A 20987-nucleotide genomic window follows, 5' to 3' on the forward strand; every position below is an offset into this window, starting at 1 on the left:
GGGCGGGGGGCAACGGGTGAGAGGCACCAGCCTGCTTCCCTCAGGGTCCCTAATCATGGCCCCTGTCTGCACAAGAGCAGGCCATTCTGGTCTCCATCCCCCAGGGAATTCCTGGAGACGAGCATCTCCCAGTGTGAGCTTCCACAGGGGCCACCGCAGTTCCTTGCAGGGTGAGCGTAGAAGGGGACTCTGCAGCAAGGGTCCAGGACCGAATCACTCGGAGACATCAGGTTAAGCAATGCCTCACAAGCTCTCAACACAGGCCTTCTCAGAACCTTTCCCGTGCTAATGCACCCTGCTCTCCTGCCTGGGTCAGGGCACCCATTCCTGCTGAAGGTTCATATTTCCTGAAGTCTCCGCGTACTCTGAAGAGGAGAAGCCCTTCCTGGTCTCTCTCTTTCACAGCCTGTGGGTCAGGATACACAGCATCTGGAACCCCTGTCCACTGCTGATGGGAATGGAAAATGGGATAAGTACTTTGGTGAAGTCTGGCAATTTCTGAAAAACTGAAACCCAGAGTTAACCATACGACCCGGTCATTTCTCTCTTTGGTATTTATCCAAGAGATATGAAATCACATGTCTGTACAAAGACTAGCATGAGATGTTAACAGCAGCTTTAATTGAAACAGACCCAGACTAGAAACAATGACAACGTCCATCAACAGGTGAACTAGAACCAAACCGTGTCCAGCACGCCATGAGAAACACATCTCGGCAATGAAAGGGACGGGACTCTCAATACACGGACGGATCCCACAGTCACTGTGTCCTGCATGCCATGAGAACACACCTCAGGCTGGCGCAGTGGCTCACCCCTGTAATCCCAGCACTTTATGAGGGTGAGGCAGGCAGATCACCTGAGGTCAGGAGTTGGAGATCGGCCTCACTAACGTGGGAAAGCCCATCTCTACTAAAAATACAAAAATTAGCTGGGTGTGGTGGCAGGTGCCTGTAATTCCAGCTACTCAGGAGGCTGAGGCAGGAGAATAGCTTGAACCCGGGAGAAGGAGGCTGCAGTGAGCCGAGATTGTACCATTGAACTCCAGCCTGGGTGACAAGAGCAAAACTCTACTGAGAGAGAGAGAGAGAGAGAGAGAGAGAGAGAGAGAGAGAGAGAGAGAGAGAGAGAGAAACACGCCTCAGCAACGAAAGGCATCGGACTCCCGATACAGGGACATATCCCACGATCACTCTGCTGGCTGAAAGAAACCGGACAAAGGAGAGCTCATCCTGGATGACTGCACGTATAGAAAATCCTAGAAAATGGTGATGAAACACACATCGGTGGCTGCCTAGGGATGGGGCTGGACAGCAAAGGGCACGAGGAAGCTTTAGGGGCGATGGAATGTGGGTTATGGCTTCCCACACGACTGAGCTCATCAAACCGTACAAAGTGCAGGTTATCACACCTTGTTGAAAGAATAAAAAGGTCGGAAGCTTTGCTAGCCTGGGCACAGCTGCGGCTGGAGATGCCGCTCGGAACAGCTGCAGCTTTCGGGGCCCACAGGACAGCCTGTAGCAGGACTCAGCAACGCGCTGGCTGAGAAGGCCATGGTGGCACTGACCATCCTGGGAACCGCCTGCCTCAGAACCTGGCATTCATCACACACCGCCTTTCTTCTCTCAAGGCGGGGCTGGGACGGATGGGGGACGGCACCTTCCTTTCCCAGGCCTGTGGGCCTGACTGGAGGGAGGCAGGTGATGACCTGCTGAGGAAACAGACCCTCCCCCGCTGTCCCTCTTGAACCCCCAGGTCCTTCCTCACAAAGGGTGACAGGGCTCTTCCTACACAGAAGCCAGACGGGGTCTCTTTCCTGCTGCTGAACTGCCACCTACTCCAGCCCCCCCAGCACTGAGAACAAACCCCAAGCCCCTCCCCGTGGTTCCCACGGACCAGCGTAGACTGGCTCCTCGCAGCCCCTCTGACGCCTCTCTGCCTGCGCTGCCCTGATTCACTTCGCTCCAGCCTGGGTGCTCTGAGTGATCCACATCTGTTCCCACCTTGGGGTCTTTGTCCTGGCCTGGCTCTTCTCATTTCTCAAGCCTCAGCTCAAACGACACCTCCTTACCTGTTTGCTCTGGCTGAGATCACGTCCTGTCCCTCTGTACCCTGATCCCTGCTTTATCTTCAGTGTCCCTGTCACCTGCTGCGTTACACATTTATTTGTATTGTTTACTGTCTGACCTTCCCTGAGAACAGCGACTACCCTGTCTCATTCACAGCTGTGTCCCAGCACCCAGATCGGGGCATGGCCCATAGTAGGTGCTCAGTAAACATTTGTGAAGTGAATGCAGGGCTGAGGAGAAAAAGGAGGTGAGGAAAATGTGTAGGTCTCGTGCAGATGGCTGAATGGGTAACGGCGTCACTTAGAGGGAGAGCAAGCAGGCACGGGGAGTGCATTTTGACGACTGCCGAGTTTGTGATGGCAGCAGGACCTCCCAGTGTCTCAGCGGCCAGCGATCTCCAGATAAGTGCTGTGGACAAAGTCAAGAGTCACTGGCCCATGGACATGGGTCCCATCACCTGGGAAGAGTGACGGCATGGGGAGGCCTGAGCCACTCAACAGCCCTGGGGAGGGCAGAAAAGGAGGAGAGCAGGCAGTGCGAGAAACCCGAGAGCACAGCTTCCCAGAAGCGGAAGGGAACACGCAGAGGAGGTGGTCGGTGGTGTCAGAGGCGGAAGGGAGCATGCAGAGGAGGTGGTCGGTGGTGTCAGAAGCTGCTGAGAAGCCAGCCCGATAAAGCTGAGAAGCTTCCTACCAGGAAAGCTTTCTCCCAGCCAGTGAGGCCATGCCAATGTCCCTGATAACCAGACACATGGCCAGGAATTTCTCAATGTGCTTTATTTTTGATGAAATGCAGTGGGCTCACGAGGCTGACTTTGGAAACATGAGGTCCGTGGGTTTTGGGATAAGAAAGGGTGTCTTGGTTGCAGAGGAAGGGAGGGAAGCCCACAGCTGCCTTGGGGAGCTTCCTGAAAGGCAGGTCTGATCATGCCTCTCTGGGCTACGGTCTCCTCACAGTGGCTGCTCCTTCTTGGACTGAAGTGGTCCCCTTGGGCTCTCTCTACTAGCTCAGCATTAGTCAGGACTTCTGGCTTGGTAGCCCCAGCAGGCTGCCCCTTGTGTCCCTTGCAATGCCTCTTTTCCACCTGACCTGGTCACCGTCCAAACCCCCTCCAGCATCGCCCTGTTCCAGGGGGCCTTTTGTAACCACCTCCCCCGTCCACTGGCTAAAGACAAGGTTGAGCAATTGCAGTACTTAGGACCTTGGTCCTGCCCCTGTGGCTGCCTGGATCCAACAGTCTGGTAATGTCTCTGCTTCTAGGTGACTCCCCGGCTAGATGGAGAGGCCTGGGAAGGCTAACATGGACCACGAGTGGTGCTGAGCCTGTCTCATCCATCTGCTCAGCAAATCTGCACAGTAAGTCCATAAAAGCCTCTTGTGGCCAGGTGCAGTGGCTCTCGCCTATAATCCCAGTACTTTGGGTAGATCACCTGAGGTCAGGAGTTCGAGACCAGCTTGGCCAACATGAAGAAACCTTGTCTCTACTAAAAATACAAAAAATTAGCCAAGTGTGGTGATGGGTGCCTGTAATCCCAAGTACTCGGGAGGCTGAGGCAGGAGAATCACTTAAACCTGGGAGGCGAAGGTTGCGCCATTGCGCTCCCTGGGCAACAAGTGCGAAACTCCATCCAAAAAAAAAAAAAAAAAGCCTCTTTTGACCAGTGAGAAAAGCGAGGCTCAGAGAGGAGAAGAGGCTTGTCCCAGCTGAGTGGCAGAGATGGGTTTTCAGCTCAGCCCTAACACCACAGCCACAGTGCCCTATGCCTGGCACAGGACGGGGTGCATGCTAGGCACTCTTGAAATGTTTGCTGAAGGCATAAGCAAGCCAAGACAGGCAGCCTGCTGGCATGGCTGGAGAGGCAGTGGCTGGGGCAGAAGCAAGACTCGTGCCACCAGGGCTCAGGGAACACCACACCCACCCAGCCTCTGGCGTGCCTCTAAGAAGGCGGGAGAAGGAAGGCCGGCACTGGGTCTCACTAGTTGTTGACTGTGGATGGCTTCCAGGGCAGGCACCTACTCAAGGGACTTCAGGAAAGTGCTGGGGTGGCGTGGGGCAGGAAGTGACAGCCACTTCACCTCTTCACTCTCAGCGGCTTCAGAGCTCACTCCTGCCCACCTCTCACCTAGGACCTGACACCCACGTTTGTTTCTCTCACTGATCAATGTTGGGCTAACACTGTCGGACCGGTTCTTGTTGCTTCCACACACAACAGGCCAAGCAGCCACTTGCCGTGCACCTGGGATGGACTTGGGAGAAGGCAGAGGCCCATTTCGAAAAGGCAGGGACAATCCTGCCTTTAAATTTTCTCAGATCCTCTGGGGAGAATGCCCGGGTTCTAGGTTATGTCCAGCTTGCTGGTGTCTCAGGTCCATTTGTCACCTTTGCTCAGGGAAACCCTCTCTCATTCTCTAGCTGAGGCTGACTGTCCCTATTACACACTCACCCCGCCCCACCACTGCAACTGACATTTATTTGTGTTTTTGGAGATCGGTATCCATCTCCTCATCAGCCTGTGAATGCCATAAGAACATGGATTGTTGAGCCCTAGCACAGTGACTCACCCCTGTAATCCCAGCACTTTGGAAGGCCGAGACAGATAAATCGCTTGAGGTCAAGAGTTCGAGACCAGCCTCTTCAACATGGTGACACCCCATCTCTACTAAAAATATAAAATTTAGCTGGGGGTGATGGTGGACACCTGTAATCCCAGCTACTCCGGAGGGTGAGACAGGAGAATTGCTTGAACCCAGAAGGTGGAGGTCGCAGTGAGTGGAGACTGCGCCACTGCACTCCAGACTGGACAACTGACGTTATCTCAAAAAAAAAAAAAAAAAAAAAAAAAAGAGGGGGGACTGTTTTTTGCTAAACACAAATTGACCCCAGGCTTAGTACCCTGCCCAGCATTAGTAGTGCTCCCTAGATATCAGATGAATGAACACATAATTCTGGATCGGACTCCTAGACTTGCTATTTCTCTGCGACCGGTGTGACCTTGGTCAGGTTGCTTCACCTCTCCGTGCCTCAGTTTCTCCCTCTATAAAATGGCACTCGTGATCACCAGCCACCTCACCTAACCCTTGTAAGTCAGTACCACAATGAACGTGGAGAAATTCCTACTGAGTGAAAGTGCACAGTAAACAGAAGCTGCAACGCCCTGAGAAGGCGGGACTGGCTCGAGAGCACCCAGTCCCCGCCACGCCTCGTCACCCCTGGCCAAGGGTCGCGCAGCCCCTGGACGCCCTGCCTGGCTCCCGGGACGGCTGCGGCCACAGCCCCTGGTCCCTGCGCCTGAGAGCACGGGGCGCAGAAGTCGGTTACCTGACAACGCGGTGGCCACAGCCCACCGCGTTACCTAGCAACAGGGCGGGGCAGAGCCACTGCAGACCCCCGCCCAATTACCCAGAAAGACACAGGGTGTGAACCTCCGGTGAGCTCTACCGGCCTCCTAGCCTCACACCAGGGTGGAGCTCATAGGCCGGTTACCTAGCAACAGGGTGGGTCCCCGCGGGGAGGAGGACCCCGCCAGTTGCCGGGCAACGGGGAGGGTGGGGAGCCCTCAGTACCTTGCCCTTCAGGTCCAGCACGTAGACGGCGCTGGCTGACATGGTGGCTGCAGGAGGCCTCGGCAGCGGCCGAGGGCGGCGGCGGCAACGCTGGGGACTACCAGGCGTTGAGCGAGGCCGGGCGCGGCCCGCGACGGCTCACCTCCACTTCCGGCTCGGAGAGCCGCGCGGGGACCGTTATGTCCGGTCCGGGAGTTGTCAGGAATGCGCAGGCGCAAGACAGAGTGTGCGCAGGCGCAGGACATCAAATGTGACCACGTTTCTTGCTCCCGCCTGAAGAATCCCGGAAGTAAGGCCCTTGCAGGGCGGGGCCAACTAAATCAGGCCACCCGGTAGCCGCTGCCAGCTGAGCAATAGATCCAGAGCCGCTGGAAGCCGCCTCCCGTGGGCCGAGTTAGGCGAGAGAGCCTGGTGGTGGAACCGATCTGGGGCCCAGCCCTATGGAGCTCACAGTCTGGTGGGGAAGCCTATGAAACAAGTGTAGAATCACCAATTATGATAAGCTCAGAAGGTACGGGTAAGGCCGTGGTTACTTGGAAAGAGGTCAAACTCTCTGAATGGGAGTCAAACCTTATCAGCGGTCACCACCTGTCAGTGTCAACATTTATCAATGAATGAGCGTCCCCGTTTATTGCCTGGAATGTTGTAAAAACTAGCCTCCTTGAACCTTGACCCAAAACTACCGTGTTTCATTTCTGCAAAGTTAGTAGTCGGTAATGCAACTGGTGGCTCCTGATGAATCCATTGAATCATATCTAATTTGCTTTTATGAATGATGGGGCTTTGGAGAAATGTCTGCATTCTGTTCCAATTAGCCACCATCGTACCCTGGGGATCCCAACCCTGCAATATCGGAGTGATTTACCCAGGATGCCTGCCTCTTTCATATCTTCCCTCCTATCTCCGTTTTGGAGTTTGGAAAGATGATTTTTTGCAACTCGGTAATTATATAGCCTTTGCTTAGGATAGAGATGTGAATCCCAGCACTTTGGTAGGTGGAGGCACAGGGATCAACTGAGGTCGGGAGTTCAAGACCAGCCTGGCCAACATACTGAAACCGTCTCTAATAAAAATACAAAATTAGCTGGGCGTGGTGGCGCATGCCTGTAATCCCAGCTACTTGGGAGGCTGAGGCAGGAGAATCGCTTGACCCCAGGAGGCAGAGGTCGAGGTGAGCCAAGATTGCACCATTGCACTCCAGCCTGGGCAACAAGAGCAAAACTCCGTCTCAAAAAAGAAAAAAAGAAAAAGAAAAAATAAATGTAACCAAAACTCTAGAAAAGCAAAGTAGAATGTTTGAAGACTACTAAGTGACTCCTGGGTTGGAAGGGTTCTTGCACAAGGCACAGAGCAAGCAGCCAAGAGGCTTGTTTTTCGCTTTTTTTTTTTTTTTTTTTTTAGGACGGAGTCTCACTCCGCCACCAGGCTGGAGTGCAATGGCGCGGTCTCAGCTCACTGCAACCTCTCCCTCCTGGGTTCAAACAATTCTCCGGCCTCAGCCTCCCGAGTAGCTGGGATTACAGGCATGTGCCACCACGCCAGGCTAATTTTTGTATTTTTAGTAGAGACAGGGTTTCACCACATCGGCCAGGCTGGTCTCAAACTCCTGACCTCAGGTGATCTACCCACCTCAGCCTCCCAAAGTTCTGGGATTACAAGGGTTACGTTAAATATTAAAAGTTGAGAGTGCCAGGGCTCTTAAACAAAGGCTGGGATGTAACAAAAGCCCATCCAGAGTGATCTGTGCGTAGGCCTTTCCTGGGCCTTGAAGCATGACGTGATAAAGAAGGAATTCTTAACAAGACCCGTTTAGGATTAAACAAGCTTTATTGGAGAACTGAAGAAATTCCCCAGGCCTCCACAAACAAGTTTATTGGGGTTTGAAGGAGCTCCCCAAACCTCCGTGATTTAACAGGAGGCAAGATAAGAGGAATCACCCCAGCACCTGGTCCCACTTAAGATTAAGTAAATTTACTGAGGCTGCAGAGGAAGATCTGCAGGACTCAGATCTTAGTTCTAGGTTAAAAGGATATAATCACTTACGGTTGAGCACGATGGCTCACGCCTGTAATCCCAGCACTTCGGGAGGCTGAGGCAGCTGGATCATTTGAGTTCAAGAGTTGGAGACCAGGCCGGGCGCAGTGGCTCATGCCTGTAATCCCAGCACTTTGGGAGGCCGAGGCGGGTGGATCACGAGGTCGAGAGATTGAGACCATCCTGGTCAACATGGTGAAACCCCGTCTCTACTAAAAGTGCAAAAAATTAGCTGGGCATGGTGGCACGTGCCTGTAATCCCAGCTACTCAGGAGGCTGAGGCAGGAGAATTGCCTGAGCCCAGGAGGCGGAGGTTGCGGTGAGCCGAGATCGCGCCATTGCACTCCAGCCTAGGTAACAAGGGCGAAACTCCGTCTCAAAAAAAAAAAAAAAAAAAAGAGTTGGAGACCAGCCTGACCAACTTAGTGAGACCCTCCCACCCGCCCCACCCCCATCTCTACTGAAAATACAAAAATTAGCCGGGTGTGGTGGCACGTGCCTGTAATCCCAGCTACTCAGGAGGCTGAGGCAGAAGTACGTTTGAACCAGGAAGCTGGAGGTTGCAGTGAGCTGAGATTGTGCCATTGCACTCCAGCCTAACAACAGAGCGAGACTCCATCTCAATAAATAAAATAAATAAATAAAGATACGATGCTGGGTGCTGTGGCTCACGTCTGTGATCCTAGCACTTTGGGAGGCTGAGGCAGGAAGATTGCTTGAGCCCAGGAGTTTCCCACCAGCCTAGTCAACATGGTGAAACCTCATCTCTACAAAAAATACAAACTAGCTGAGTGTGGTGGCACACACTTGTACTCCCAGCTACTTGGGAGGCTGAACTAGGAGAATCATTTGAGCCTGGGTGGTGGTGAAGTCTGCAGTGAGCTATGATGGCATCACTGCACTCCAGCCTGAGCAACAGAGACCCTGTTTTTGAGACCCTGTCTCAAAAACAAAAAGAAGATATGCTTTTCTAAAACATTGCAATTAATTGGGCAAAATATGAGGTTCAGGTCCAATAGGGTTTGTTACATATCACATCGGTTACTGTTAACTCTTGCTGAACAGACCCTGATGTCCTTCCTTAGCAGTAGAAAGTCATAGTTGTGGCTGAGTGTGTGTCTTACACCCACAATCTCAACACTTCGGGAGGCTGAGGCGGGAGGATCACTTGAGGTTGAGGCCAGTAGTTTGAGGCCAACCTGGGCAACATAGGAAGACCCTGTCTCTACAAAGAAATAAATCAGCTGAGTGTGGTGATGTGCACTTGTGGTCCCAGCTACACAGGAGGTCGAAGTGGGAGGATCGCTTGAACCTGGGAAGTCAAGGCTGCAGTGAGCTATTATCACACCACTGCAGCCTGGGCAGTAGAATGAGACCCCATCTCAAAAAAAAAAAAAAAAAAAGTCGGCTGGGCTCGGTGGCTCATTGGGCTCGGTGCTCCCAGCCCTTTGGAAGGCCAAGGCGGGTGGATCATGAGGTCAGATTGAGACCTTCCTAGCCAACACGGTGAAAACCCGTCTCTACTAAAATATAAAAAATTAGCTGGGGTAGTGGTGCGCACCTATAGTCCCAGCTACTCAGGAGGCTGAGACAGGGGAATTGTTTGAACCCAGGAGGCAAAGGTTGCAGTGGGCTGGGATCATGCCACTGCACTGCACTCCAGTCTGGCAAAAGAGCAAGACTGTCTCAAAAAAGAAAAATAAAAAAAATAAAAGTCACGGTCCTGACATCTCATCCGATTCCTTTCAAAGCTTAACTCACTGGGCAATTATTATCAAAAGTCTCTCTTGGCTAGGCACATGCCTGGTTCATGCCTGTAATCCCAGCATTTTGGGAGGCCAACGCAGGTGGATCACCTGAGGTCAGGAGTTCGAGACCAGCCTGGCCAAAATACTGAAACCCTGTCTCTACTAGACATTACAAAATTAGCTGGGTGTGGTTAGTGTGTGCCTCTAATCCCAGCTACTCAGAAGGGTGAGAGAGACTCACCTGAACCTGGGAGGCGGAGGTTGCAGTGAGCTGAGATCTCGCCACTGCACTCCAGCCTGGGCAACAAGAGTGAAACTCTGTTTCAAAAAAAAAAAAAAAAAAATTGGCCAGGCGTTGTGGCTCACGCCTGTAATGCAAGCACTTTGGGAGGCCAAGGTGGGCGGATCACCTGAGGTCAGGAGTTCAAGACCAGCCATGGCCAACATGGTGAAATCCCGTCTCTAGTAAAAATATGAAATGACATTTGTGGGCATACCACTGTGCCTGGCACCAGGCCTTGGCTGTTTTTAATGCTCCCCAGGTGATTCTAATGTAAAATTGAGGACAGAGGTGGTGGACTGTTAGGGTATTGGTTTCCAGTAAACCACACCTCCTAGTGTTCATGCCCTCGTGGCGTTCCCTACCAGACTCCAGGTTTGGCCATGGGGCTTGTTTTGGCCACTGAAATAGGCTAGGTAGGCTGAGTGCAATGGCTAATGCCTGTAATCCCAACACTTTGGGAGGCCAAGGCAGGCAGATCACCTGAGGTCAGGAGTTCAAGACCAGCCTGGCCAACACGGTGAAACCTCATCTTTACTAACATACAAAAATTAGCGGGGCGTAGTGTCGGGCACCCAGCTACTCAGGAGGCTGAGGCAGGAGAATCGACTGAATCCAGGAGGTGGAGGTTGCAGTGAGCCAAGACCCCACTTCTGAACTCCAGCCTGGGGAACAGAGTGAGACTCTGTCTCAAAAAATAATAAAAAGAAATAAGTAATGTGGATGGAGATCCTGGAGGTTGGGATGCCACCCTGACTTTCTGGCCCCAGGAAAGCCAACACAACTAAATGAGTGAACTGAACCACACTCATGGAGCAGAATCCTCCAGCCGAGCAGGGTCCACCCACAGAATTGTGATAATGAATCTGCCTTTTGGCGGTGTTATTCGGGGAGAGAGAACTTAAGTAACTACTTTTCCACTGCACTGACGACGTGTTTCCACAGTGCTACATGATGCGGACGCCTGCTGCTGGCTCATGGATGGAGGTGTGCAACTGTCTTTCCGCCAGGCCATGGGGAACCGCTGGTGTAAGCAGCGCTCATCAGAATGCACGTCCTCTCTCTCGGGTGTGAGCCACAGGTGGGGACAGATGTGCCATCCAAGTTTTTCCAACTGAGTTGCTGGTTTCCAGTATGCATATTTTTCTGTGCCACAAATTCAAAAGGCAGCATTCGGATGATAATTAAATAGCCTTTAAGAAGACACTCAGACTTGACCAGGTGTGGTGGCTCACACCTGTAATCCAGCACTTTGGGAAGACCAAGGCAGGTGGATCACAAGGTCAGGAGTTTGAGACTAGCCTGGCCAAGATGGTGAAACCTGTCTCTACTAAAAATACAAAAAATTAACCAGGCGTGGTGGTGCCTGTAGTCCCAGGTACTTGGGAAGTTGAGGCAGGAGAACTGCTTGAACCCGGGAAGTGGAGGTTGCAGTGAGCTGAGTTCACACCACTGCACTCCAGCCTGGGAGACAGAGTCAGACTCTGTCTTAAAAAAAAAAAAAAAGGAAAAATAAGGCACGCAGACTTATAATAACTGGCTTTTGCTTTATTGTGTAATTTACACAGGACAACCCTAAATCCCACACTTGGTTTTTCTCTTCTGCCTTCGTTATTCTTTCAACAGCTCCATCAACAGAGATTATTTCTCGAGCAGCACATGCGGTTTGACTGTCAACAAGGACACACAGGCCTGACAAGATCCCAGCCCTCCACCATGGATGCCTGAGCCCTCCACCATGGATGCCTGAGCCCTCCACCATGGATGCCTGAGCCCTCCCATTTGACTGCACCCATGTCTGTCTGTGCTGGCGCTCTGCACTGCTCCTGCCTCCCCTGAGGTGTCCTTAGGGTAGGAATGCCGAACAGGCTCCCAGTGACGTGTCAACTGTGAGTAAATACGAGAGGCTGTTAGGAGCTCCCGGCTGAGGACCGAGAGGCAGGCTGTATCTGGGTTCCATGTCAAAGAATGCTGTGATCCATTAGCAATGTCTGCCATGGCAACGCCCATTAGAAGTACCTGGAAGGAGGGTTTTGGGAACAGGCTCAGAGACGAACGAGGCGTGTCTGTTCCATTCTTCCCTTAGGTGGCTGTTCTGCTGGCCAGGCTGCGCTGTCTCAGTGGCCAGGTGGCTAAGGAGGAAGTCTCAAGACCACAGAGTTGCAAGTGGCTTCTCTGGGGCCTGCAGGGAATAGCACAGGCCTCAAGCTACAGGAAGCTCGAAAGGGCACCCACGCTGGGTCCTGCAGGGTTCTGCATACGGCAGGCCACCTGGCATTATCAGCTCCTGACCCTCTGGAGTCTGTCTCATCCGGGAGAAGACAGCTGGCTGGTCTCAGAGCGTTAGCTGCAACTAGGGGGTAAAAACATTTACCTCTGGATAAACTTAGAAACTTTCCATCCAAACGAAAAGGGTGTATCTTCTATATGTTGCCAAGAGACCTAAACTGAGGACAAGGACAATTTTACTTTAATCAAGTTCCAGCACGAGGGTGCACAGCTCCGAAGAGCAGTCTGTAGCAGAAGACACGAGGGCGTGTCTAGAATACACCGAAGGAAACACATACAACTCCAGCGGGGCCTTTGGCGAACCCTCGATGCCGCTCCATCCTGGGCGCAGGCAGCTACTTCGTCCAGCTGACTTTGGGAATGTCGTAATGCTCCGTGAGTGTGTCCAGGTGTCTGTTAAAGTCCTGGGAAAGTGGAGTGGAAGGCCGGTGTCAGCACAGACCCAAGCGGGGTGCTGGGGAGAAGACGCACTGCCCAGCCCCATCTCTCCCACATCCCATCTCTCCTGGCCCCTCCTCTCAAACTCACCCTGCCAGGCCTTACAGACGCCTGAACCCTGGGCTCACCTTTGAGTAGCCCTAGGGAAGTGTCATTTCTGTGGGTAAGCTTCCCTTCTCCTCAACATGCCAACAGCTCCCTCTGGGCCCAGCTGGGACCCCGAATGCCTCAGCCTCCCCCACTGGACACAGTGACTCACCTCCACTCTCTGCTTGTGGGTTTTGGATGCTTTCTTCAGGATTCTTTCCATTTGCTGAAGAGAGAAGAGACACGGAGGTGAGTTTACACACAGCCCAGGCCGGCACGGGATGGAAGATGGAGCCCTGGCCGACCCAGCTCTCACGTTTAAAACAGCTGGAGGTTTCAGGCTGTGTGCCTTGCCCGCTCCCTCAGCTGCACTCAGGCTGGTCCAACAGGGAACCCAGGTCAGTTACCAGCCTCGTGAGTGGCAGGAAATGAACCAGCAATGCCTGAGTGCGTACCCAGGAGCAGACTCTGCTGGGAGCTGTCAGCACGCTTCCCACTTCCTGAGGTGACCGACAGCACTCTCAGTTTGGAAGAAAACAAAGTCGCAGAGGAGGTTTGAGGAATGATGAGAGAGAGAGAGAGAGGTAAAGAGCCCAGCACGGAGCAGGCACTCAAGTGACACTTCCCATCCTGACGTCAGGGCTACAAGACCAGGATCGCTGTCCCCAGCGTGACTCTGAAATATGTATCCTGCACAATGACCTGCTCCAACCTTCACTTCAAACACTCAATGACACCTGGAAAGGTCAGTATCTGGTAGCAGCTGGGACTGTGGGCTGGGCACAGTGGCCCATGCCTGTAATCCCAGCACTTTGGGAGGTTAAGGCAGGAGAGCTTGAGCCCAGGAGTTCCAACGTGAGGAGACCCCAACTCTACAAAAAAATCAGCTGACTGTGGTGGCGCATGCCTGTGTTCCCAGCTACTGGAGTGGCTGCGGTGAGAGGACTGCTGGACCCAGCAGGCAGTGGGCTATGATCACACCACTGCACTCCAGCCTGGGGAACAGAGTGACGGAGACCCTGTCTCAGAAAAAGAGTTGGGAGTGTGGGACACAAAGCCAGACAGATCTGAGGCCCCACACTTCCTAGCTGGGCGACCGTGGCCCACTCTTTGGTGGCCCCCACGAACCCTGCTGCCTATTAGTCATTGCTCGTGCAGTTCCCGTGCCTCTGAGTTGGCTGTGGACTCAGTTAACTCAAAAGAACATGGTGCCAGTTCTGGGTCCACACATAAGACCTGGCAGCGTCAGCTTCAAGCCCTTGGAAGCCAGTCGCTGTGCAGGAAGTCTGATGGCCTTGCTGGAAAGAAAGGACCTGGAGGATGAGATGACATGGAGGGAGAGGCCGGGCGTGATGGCTCACGCCTGTAATCCCAACACTTTGAGGGCAGAGGCGGCAGATCACTTGAAGTAAGGAGTTCGAAACCAGGCTGGCCAACATGGCGAAACCCCGTCACTACCAAAAATACAGAAATTAGCTGGGTGTGGTGGTGTGCACCTGTAGTCCCAGCTACTCGGAAAGCTGAGGCAGGAGAATCACTTGAACCTGGGAGGTGGACGTTGCAGTGAGTGAGATCAAGCCACTGCACTCCAGCCTGGGCAACAGAGCAAGTCTCTTGTCTCAAAAAAAAAAAGAAACACTGAGGCACCAGCTGTATGATGGCAAAGCCAACTTAGATACTTCAACACAGCTGCCCCTGCAGAGACTCCAGGCCCAGCTGCCATTTGACTGCACCAGACTCCAAGTGAGGTCAGCAGGAGAGCTGCCCTGCTGAGCCCAGTTTCCCCAAGAGCACCATGAGACATTATCAGTAGGAGCCACCTGGCTGCTCCTCTGTCCCCTCTTCTCCTCTCCCTCCTCACCTCCTTCCGTGTCCAGTCAGCCCCCGCCTGGCTGATCCTCCCGCTAAGCGGTGCACCTGCCCATCTCTGCCCCTCTGCCTGCTGCTGTGAGCCCAGCCAAAGCCTGTGTCTCCTCACAAGAAGCCACACTGACTTGTCCAAACTGCCACACAATGCCAGGTACCTGGCTGGGCTCTACCCACAGGTGTGGCACCCTGTTAATATTTTAGTTTTTGCAGAGACAGGGTATCGCTATGTAACCCAGGCTAGTCTCAAACTCCTGGCCTCCCAAAATGTTGGGATTACAGGTGTGAGTCACTATGCCTGGCTGATTCCACTTGGATTGGATTTCTAATGGGGCACCCCATTTACCTTTTTTAATTTTTTGAGACGGAGTCTTGCTGTGTTGCCAGGCTAGAGTGCAGTGGCGCAATATGGGCTCACTGCAACGTCCGCCTCCTGGGTTCAAGCAATTCTCCTGCCTCAGCCTCCTGAGTAGCTGGGACTACAGGCGTGCACTACCAAACCCGGCTAATTTTTGTATTTTTAGTAGAGACGGGCTTTCACCACGTTGGCCAGGATGGTCTCAATCTCGAGCTCCTGATCTGCCTCAGCCTCCAAAAGTTCTGGAATTACAGGAGTGAGCCCCCACGCCCAGCCTCCCATTTACCTTCTTCAAAACTCTAGCTTTGGTTCCCATCCCTCGACCCCCATCCCAGAAAACCTGCTTCACCTGCAATCCTTCCCACCCCAGTCAACAACACCTTCATTCATCAAACTGCCCAGCCCAAAGACTTGACTCTTCTTTCCTTCCCAGCTGACATCCAACCCAACAGCTAACCCTGCATTCATCCTTGAAAACCTATCCCCAGCCTGTTACCTTCCAGCTGCTCCGCCATGACTGCTCTACTCTGAGCTGCCATTATTAGTCTCCTGATAGTTGCATCAGTCTCTCTCTCTTTTTTTTTTTTTTGAGACGGAGTTTCGCTCGTTACCCAGGCTGGAGTGCAATGCTGCGGTCTCGGCTCACCGCAACCTCCGCCTCCTGGGTTCAGGCAATTCTCTTGCCTCAGCCTCCTGAGTAGCTGGGATTACAGGCACGTGCCACCATGCCCAGCTAATTTTTTGTATTTTTAGTAGAGACGGGGTTTCACCAGGTTGACCAGGATGGTCTCGATCTCTCGACCTCGTGATCCACCCGCCTCGGCCTCCCAAAGTGCTGGGATTACAGGCTTGAGCCACCGTGCCCGGCCTGCAACAGTATCTTAACCTGGCTCCAGCAATAAAATCTCAGCCCTGCCTCTGACGACAGCCTCAGGGTTAGAGGGACAGAAATGCATTCACTTGGCCAGACACGGTGGCTCACACCTGTAATCCCAGCACTTTGGGAGGCTGAGGCAGGTAAATCACTTGAGGTCAGATCATCAGGACCAGCCTGGCCAACACAGTGAAACCCCATCTCTACTACAAATACAAAAATTAGCTGGGTGTGGTGGTGGGCACCTGTAGTCCTAGCTACTTGGGAGGCTGAGGCAGGAGAATTGCTTGAATGCAGGAGGCAGAGGTTGCAGTGAGCAGAGATTGTGCCATTGCACTTCAGCCTAGGCGATGGAGCAAGACTCCATTTCAAAAAAGAAAAATTAAAAAAAAAAGGGGGAGGCCGAGGCGGGTGGATCACAAGGTCAAGAGCTCGAGACCATCCTGGCCAACATGGTGAAACCCCATCTCTACTAAAAATACAAAAAATTAGCTGGGCATGGTGGCATGTGCCTGTAATCCCAGCTACTCAGGAAGCTGAGGCAGGAGAATTGCCTGAACCCAGGAGGCGGAGGTTGCAGTGAGCCAAGATCGCGCCACTGCACTCCAGTCAGGTGACAGCAAGTCTCCGCTCCCCTCGACCACCCTCAAAGAAACGAATTCACTTGTTAAATCCTTACCACAACCCTATGAGGTAGACTTTAGTGCTACTTTAAGTAAAAGATAACTAACTTGCTCAGAGTTACACCACTAATTCATGGTAGAGGCTGAGTAAAACTCAGGTCTGTGTTGCCAGAGCTAGCACATCCATGTGTTTTCCGTATGCCTGAATTAGACCTGGGAGTAAGGAGTCAATTTTCCCCACTGTCACCATACAGAATCACCTAGACCAGGGATTTCTCCGCCTCGGTACCACTGACATTTGGAGTCAGATCATTCTTTTTTTTTTTTCTGAGATGGAGTCTCACTCTGTAGCCCAGGCTGGAGTGCAGTGGCACGATCTCAGCTCACTGCAACCTCTGCCTCCCGGTTCAAGCAATTCTCCTAAACTCAGCCTCCCAAGAATTATAGGCACCAGCCACCATGCCCAGCTAATTTTTGTATTTTTTAGTAGAGACAGGGGTTCATCATGTAAGCCAGTTTGGTCTTGAACTCCTAACCTCATGATCCACCCACCTTGGCCTCCCAAAGTGCTGGGATTACAGGCGTGAGCCGCCGCACCCGGCCTGGAGTCGGATGGTTCTTGGCTGCAGTGGGCTGTCCTGTGTATTGCAGGGCGAGAAGCATCATCCCTGGCCTCTAGCCACTGTTGCCAGTAGTCCCCACCCCAACCCAGCTGAGAACCAAAAATGTCTCCAAACCTTGAGTTTAGGGGAGTGGAGACTGCACCCAGTTGAGAATCACTGACCTTCACGGATTATTCCCTCTCCCCAGCATAATGGACCAAGTTTATTTATCTTACTATGAACTCTTTTGTTCTCTATTGCATACCACACATTTATTGTGTTTAATATCAAGAAAAAATAATTAATTGGAGCTTTAAAATACAACACAAACAATGTCATCATGGGCATGGCCATTCAGTATCAACAGCTGAGACTGGGAGCAGTGGCTCACACCTAGAATCCCAGTACTTTGGGAGACTGAGGCAGGAGGATCACTTGAGGTCAGGAGTTCGAAACCAGCCTGGCCAATATGGTGAGACCGCGTCTCTATTAATCACAGTTTCTCGGGAGGCTGAGCCAGGAGAATTGCTTGAACCCGGGAATCGGAAGCTGCAGTGCTCCCACCCACGCAAAACAAATAAATTTTAAAAATATACACCGTTTGAATCTGCCAAAAAAAAAAGTTGTCATGGAAATCTTTGTGGTGACTTCGAGCGGTGAGCACTGTGAAACCTCGTCTCTACTAAAAATACAGGAATTAGCTGGGCATGGTGGTGGGTGCCTGAAGTCCTAGCTACTCGAGAGGCTGAGACAGGAGAATCGCTTGAACCCAGGAGGCAGAGGTTGCAGTGAGCCGAGATCGCGCCACTGCACTCCAGCCTGGGCAACAGAGTGAGGCTCCATTTCAAAAAAGGGGGAAAAAAAAAAAAAAGGCCATTTAATATCACTTAATATCAACAGCAGACAGCCACTGAACATTTATGCATTGCTTTTTACCTTCATGACTTCCTCTGAAGTTCCCAACCCTCTTAAAGTACTATCCTAACTCGCACAAAGAAGGAAACCGAGGCACGGAAATAATAAAGTCACTGGCCTAGTGTCGCAGGGCAAATGAGCCACAGCTCTGGAATCCAAACCCGGGTCTCCAGCTTTAGCTCTCCCCTCTGCTGCCCACTCTGGCCAGCGGAGTCTTCTCATCCTTGGAGCTCCCCAGGCAGGGGACGACTCCTCTCTTACGCACAGCATCATCTCCCCGTAATTAAGGTCTCCTCCGACTGCTCCCCTGCCCTCCGAGAGCCCCAGCCCTGACCGCAATTTCGAGTCTCCTGGCGCCGGACGTCCCCGCCCTCCCCGCCGCCTTCTGCTTCTGCTCACCCGCTTCTCCTGCATTTTCTCGAAGGCCGCCTGGGCCGGGGTCCGCTTGTCCAGGCCGCGCCGCTTCTCCTCCTCGTTCTTTTTGCTCGTTCCCATTGCTTCCAGGAGTTTCGCTTTGTCTTTGTCCTTCTTTTTCTTCTTCCTGGAAAACGAAACGAGGGGGCGGTTGAGGGCGGGTCGGAGAGTCAGGGCCAGGGTTTCCGAGAAAAGGTCTAAGGGGAGTGAAAACGGAATCCCGCAGGCCCTCGGGCCTCACCGCTTAGTCACTCCGAGCTCTGCGACGCCTTTCAGCTTCAAGGGTCCCTTTTGGACCTGCTCGTAGGCCTCCATGACACTCCCCGATAGTTCAGCAGGTGGACTGCCACACTTCCTGTTTGCAAATACCATTTCCGCCCGAATGCCCGCCTTGCTTCTCTTTGATTGGCTGAGCTACAGGATGAGCGTTACGTTCTTGGTTCTTGGTTCTGGACCCGCGACACTCTTCCGGTAGTGGGCTGGACTGCGAGCCCAGCGAGTTCGCCCTCCTCTCATTCAGTCTCCTGCCACACTTCCGAATTTGGCGCCAACTTCCGGTCTCCCATCCTTCAGACAGGGAGCTGGAAACTCAACCCCTTTTTGAGCATTTTGCCCGCTTTTGGGTGTCCTGTTCTCTCTCCCTGTTCTTTTTTTTTTCTCTTTTCTTTTTTAGAGACAGGGTCTTGGTCTGTCGCCTAGGCTGGAGTGCAGTGGCGCGATCTTAGCTCACTGCAGCCTTGAACTCGTGGACTCAAGAGATCCTCCCGCTTCAGCCTCTCCAGCAGCTGGCACTACAGGCGGGCGCCACTGAGCGCGGCTAATATTTTAATTTTTTGTAGAGATGGGGGTCTCGCTACCTTGTCCAGGCTGGTCTCAAACTCCTGAATTCAAGCCATCCTCCTGCTTCAGCCTCCCAAAACACTGGATCACAGGCCTCAACCATGGCGCCCATCCCCTGTTCTGGGAAGCTAGACCTAATTTTGTAAATCTACTCAGTATTCATTAATTTTTCAGCTTTTGGTAAATGACAATATTATGTGGTATGTTAAAACAATTAAAAATCAATTTTATGAGGCATATTTTATATACAGTAAATATGCAATCATTTTTATTCATTTATTTCTTTTCTTCTTTTTTTTTTTTTGAAGATGGGGTTTCGCCATGTTGGTCAGGCTGGTCTTGAACTCCTGACCTCAGGTGATCCGCCCACCTTGGCCTCCAAAGTGCTTGGATTACTGGCGTGAGCCACCACGCCCAGCCCGTTTATTTCTTTAGTTGACAAAATTGTATATTTACTGTTCACAATACGATGCTTTGAAGTATGTGTGCATTGTGGGATGGCTAAGTCAAGCTAATTACCGTGTATCCTCAAATACTTATTTTTTAATGGTGAGACCACTTAAAATCTCTCGTAGCAATTTTCGAGAGTATAATACATTGTTATTAACTATAGTCACCATGTTGTAAAATAGATCTCTTGAACTTATTTTTCTTCTCCTTATTTTTCTAAGACAGAATCTCGCTCTGTCACTAGGCTGGAGTGCAGTGGTGCGATCTCGGCTCACTGCAACCTCTGCCTCCCAGGTTCAAGCAATTCTCCTGCCTCAGCCTCCCGAGTAGCTGGGATTACAGACACACACTACCATGCCCGGCTAATTTTCATGCTTTTTTTTTTTTTTTTTTTTTTTTTGAGACGGAGTTTCGCTCTTGTTACCCAGGCTGGAGTGCAATGGCGCGATCTCAGCTCACCACAACCTCTGCCTCCTGGGTTCAGGCAATTCTCCTGCCTCAGCCTCCTGAGTAGCTGGGATTACAGGCACGCGCCACCATGCCCAGCTAATTTTTTGTATTTTTAGTAGAGACGGGGTTTCACCATGTTGACCAGGATGGTCTCGATCTCTTGACCTTGTGATCCACCCGCCTCGGCCTCCCAAAGTGCTGGGATTACAGGCGTGAGCCACCGCGCCTGGCTAATTTTTGTATTCTTAGTAGACATGGGGTTTCACCATGTTGGCCAGGCTGCTCTCAAACTCTTGACCTTGTGATCCACCCGCCTCGGCCTCCCAAAGTGCTGGGATTACAGGCATGAGCCACCGTGCCCAGCCTTCTCCTCTCTTAACTGAAATTTTATGTCCTTTTTTGATTCACAGAAGTGAGATCATGTGGTATTTGTCGTTCTAAAATGTACCAATTTAGTCCAGGCATGGTGTCTCACTCCTGTAATACCAGCACTTTGGGAGGCTGAAGTGGGTGGATCACTTGAGGTCAGGAGTTCAACACCAGCCTGGCCAACATGGTGAAACCTTGTCTCTAGTAAAAATATGAAAAATTAGCTGGATGTGGTGGTGTGCCCCTGTAATCCCATCTACTCGGGAGGCTGAGACAGGAGAATTGTTTGAGCCTGGGAAGTGGAGGTTGCAGTGAGCTGAGCTCTCGCAACTGCATTCCAGCCTGGGAGACAAGAGTGAAACTGTCTCAAAACAAACGAGCAAACAAACGAAATAAACAAAAAGCTATGTGCATGTGCACATCTCATATTTTAAAAACACACACACACACAAAGTGCAGAAGGAGTTAAAGAGAGAAAGGAAGGCCGGACGCGGTGGCTCAAGTCTGTAATCCCAGCACTTTGGGAGGCCGAGGCGGGTGGATCATGAGGTCAAGAGATCGAGACCATCCCGGTCAACATGGTGAAACCCCGTCTCTACTAAAAATACAAAAAATTAGCTGGGCATGGTGGTGCGTGCCTGTAATCCCAGCTACTCAGGAGGCTGAGGCAGGAGAATTGCCTGAACCCAGGAGGCGGAGGCTGCGGTGAGCCGAGAT

The 20987-nt window shown here is 52.1% G+C and overlaps 2 protein-coding genes across 3 annotated transcripts in view; both read right to left on the reverse strand.

The window, feature by feature from the left end:
- AP1M1 (adaptor related protein complex 1 subunit mu 1) overlaps positions 1-5833 on the reverse strand; it is a 36088-nt gene extending 30255 nt beyond the window's left edge. Inside the window, exon 1 of one of the 2 annotated variants that reach the window (XM_010330121.3) lies at positions 5634-5833. In XM_010330121.3, coding sequence (XP_010328423.1) covers positions 5634-5675 — 42 coding nt within the window. In that variant the 5' untranslated portion in view covers positions 5676-5833. The remainder of the gene's footprint in view (positions 1-5633) is intronic. The other variant, XM_074384454.1, reaches the window with a different exon arrangement.
- A 5389-nt stretch (positions 5834-11222) lies between these two features.
- On the reverse strand, positions 11223-18528 carry FAM32A (family with sequence similarity 32 member A). The gene is made up of 4 exons (XM_010330120.3): positions 18403-18528; positions 18147-18288; positions 12682-12735; positions 11223-12388 (listed from the first exon to the last, which is right to left on the reverse strand). The coding sequence occupies exons 1-4, from the start codon at positions 18474-18476 to the stop codon at positions 12320-12322; spliced, it is 339 nt and encodes a 112-aa protein (XP_010328422.2). The 5' UTR covers positions 18477-18528; the 3' UTR covers positions 11223-12319.
- Positions 18529-20987: the final 2459 nt, after the last annotated feature.

This window comes from Saimiri boliviensis, chromosome 14, assembly GCF_048565385.1.
Source record: "Saimiri boliviensis isolate mSaiBol1 chromosome 14, mSaiBol1.pri, whole genome shotgun sequence".
NCBI classification, from domain to species: Eukaryota; Metazoa; Chordata; class Mammalia; order Primates; family Cebidae; genus Saimiri; species Saimiri boliviensis.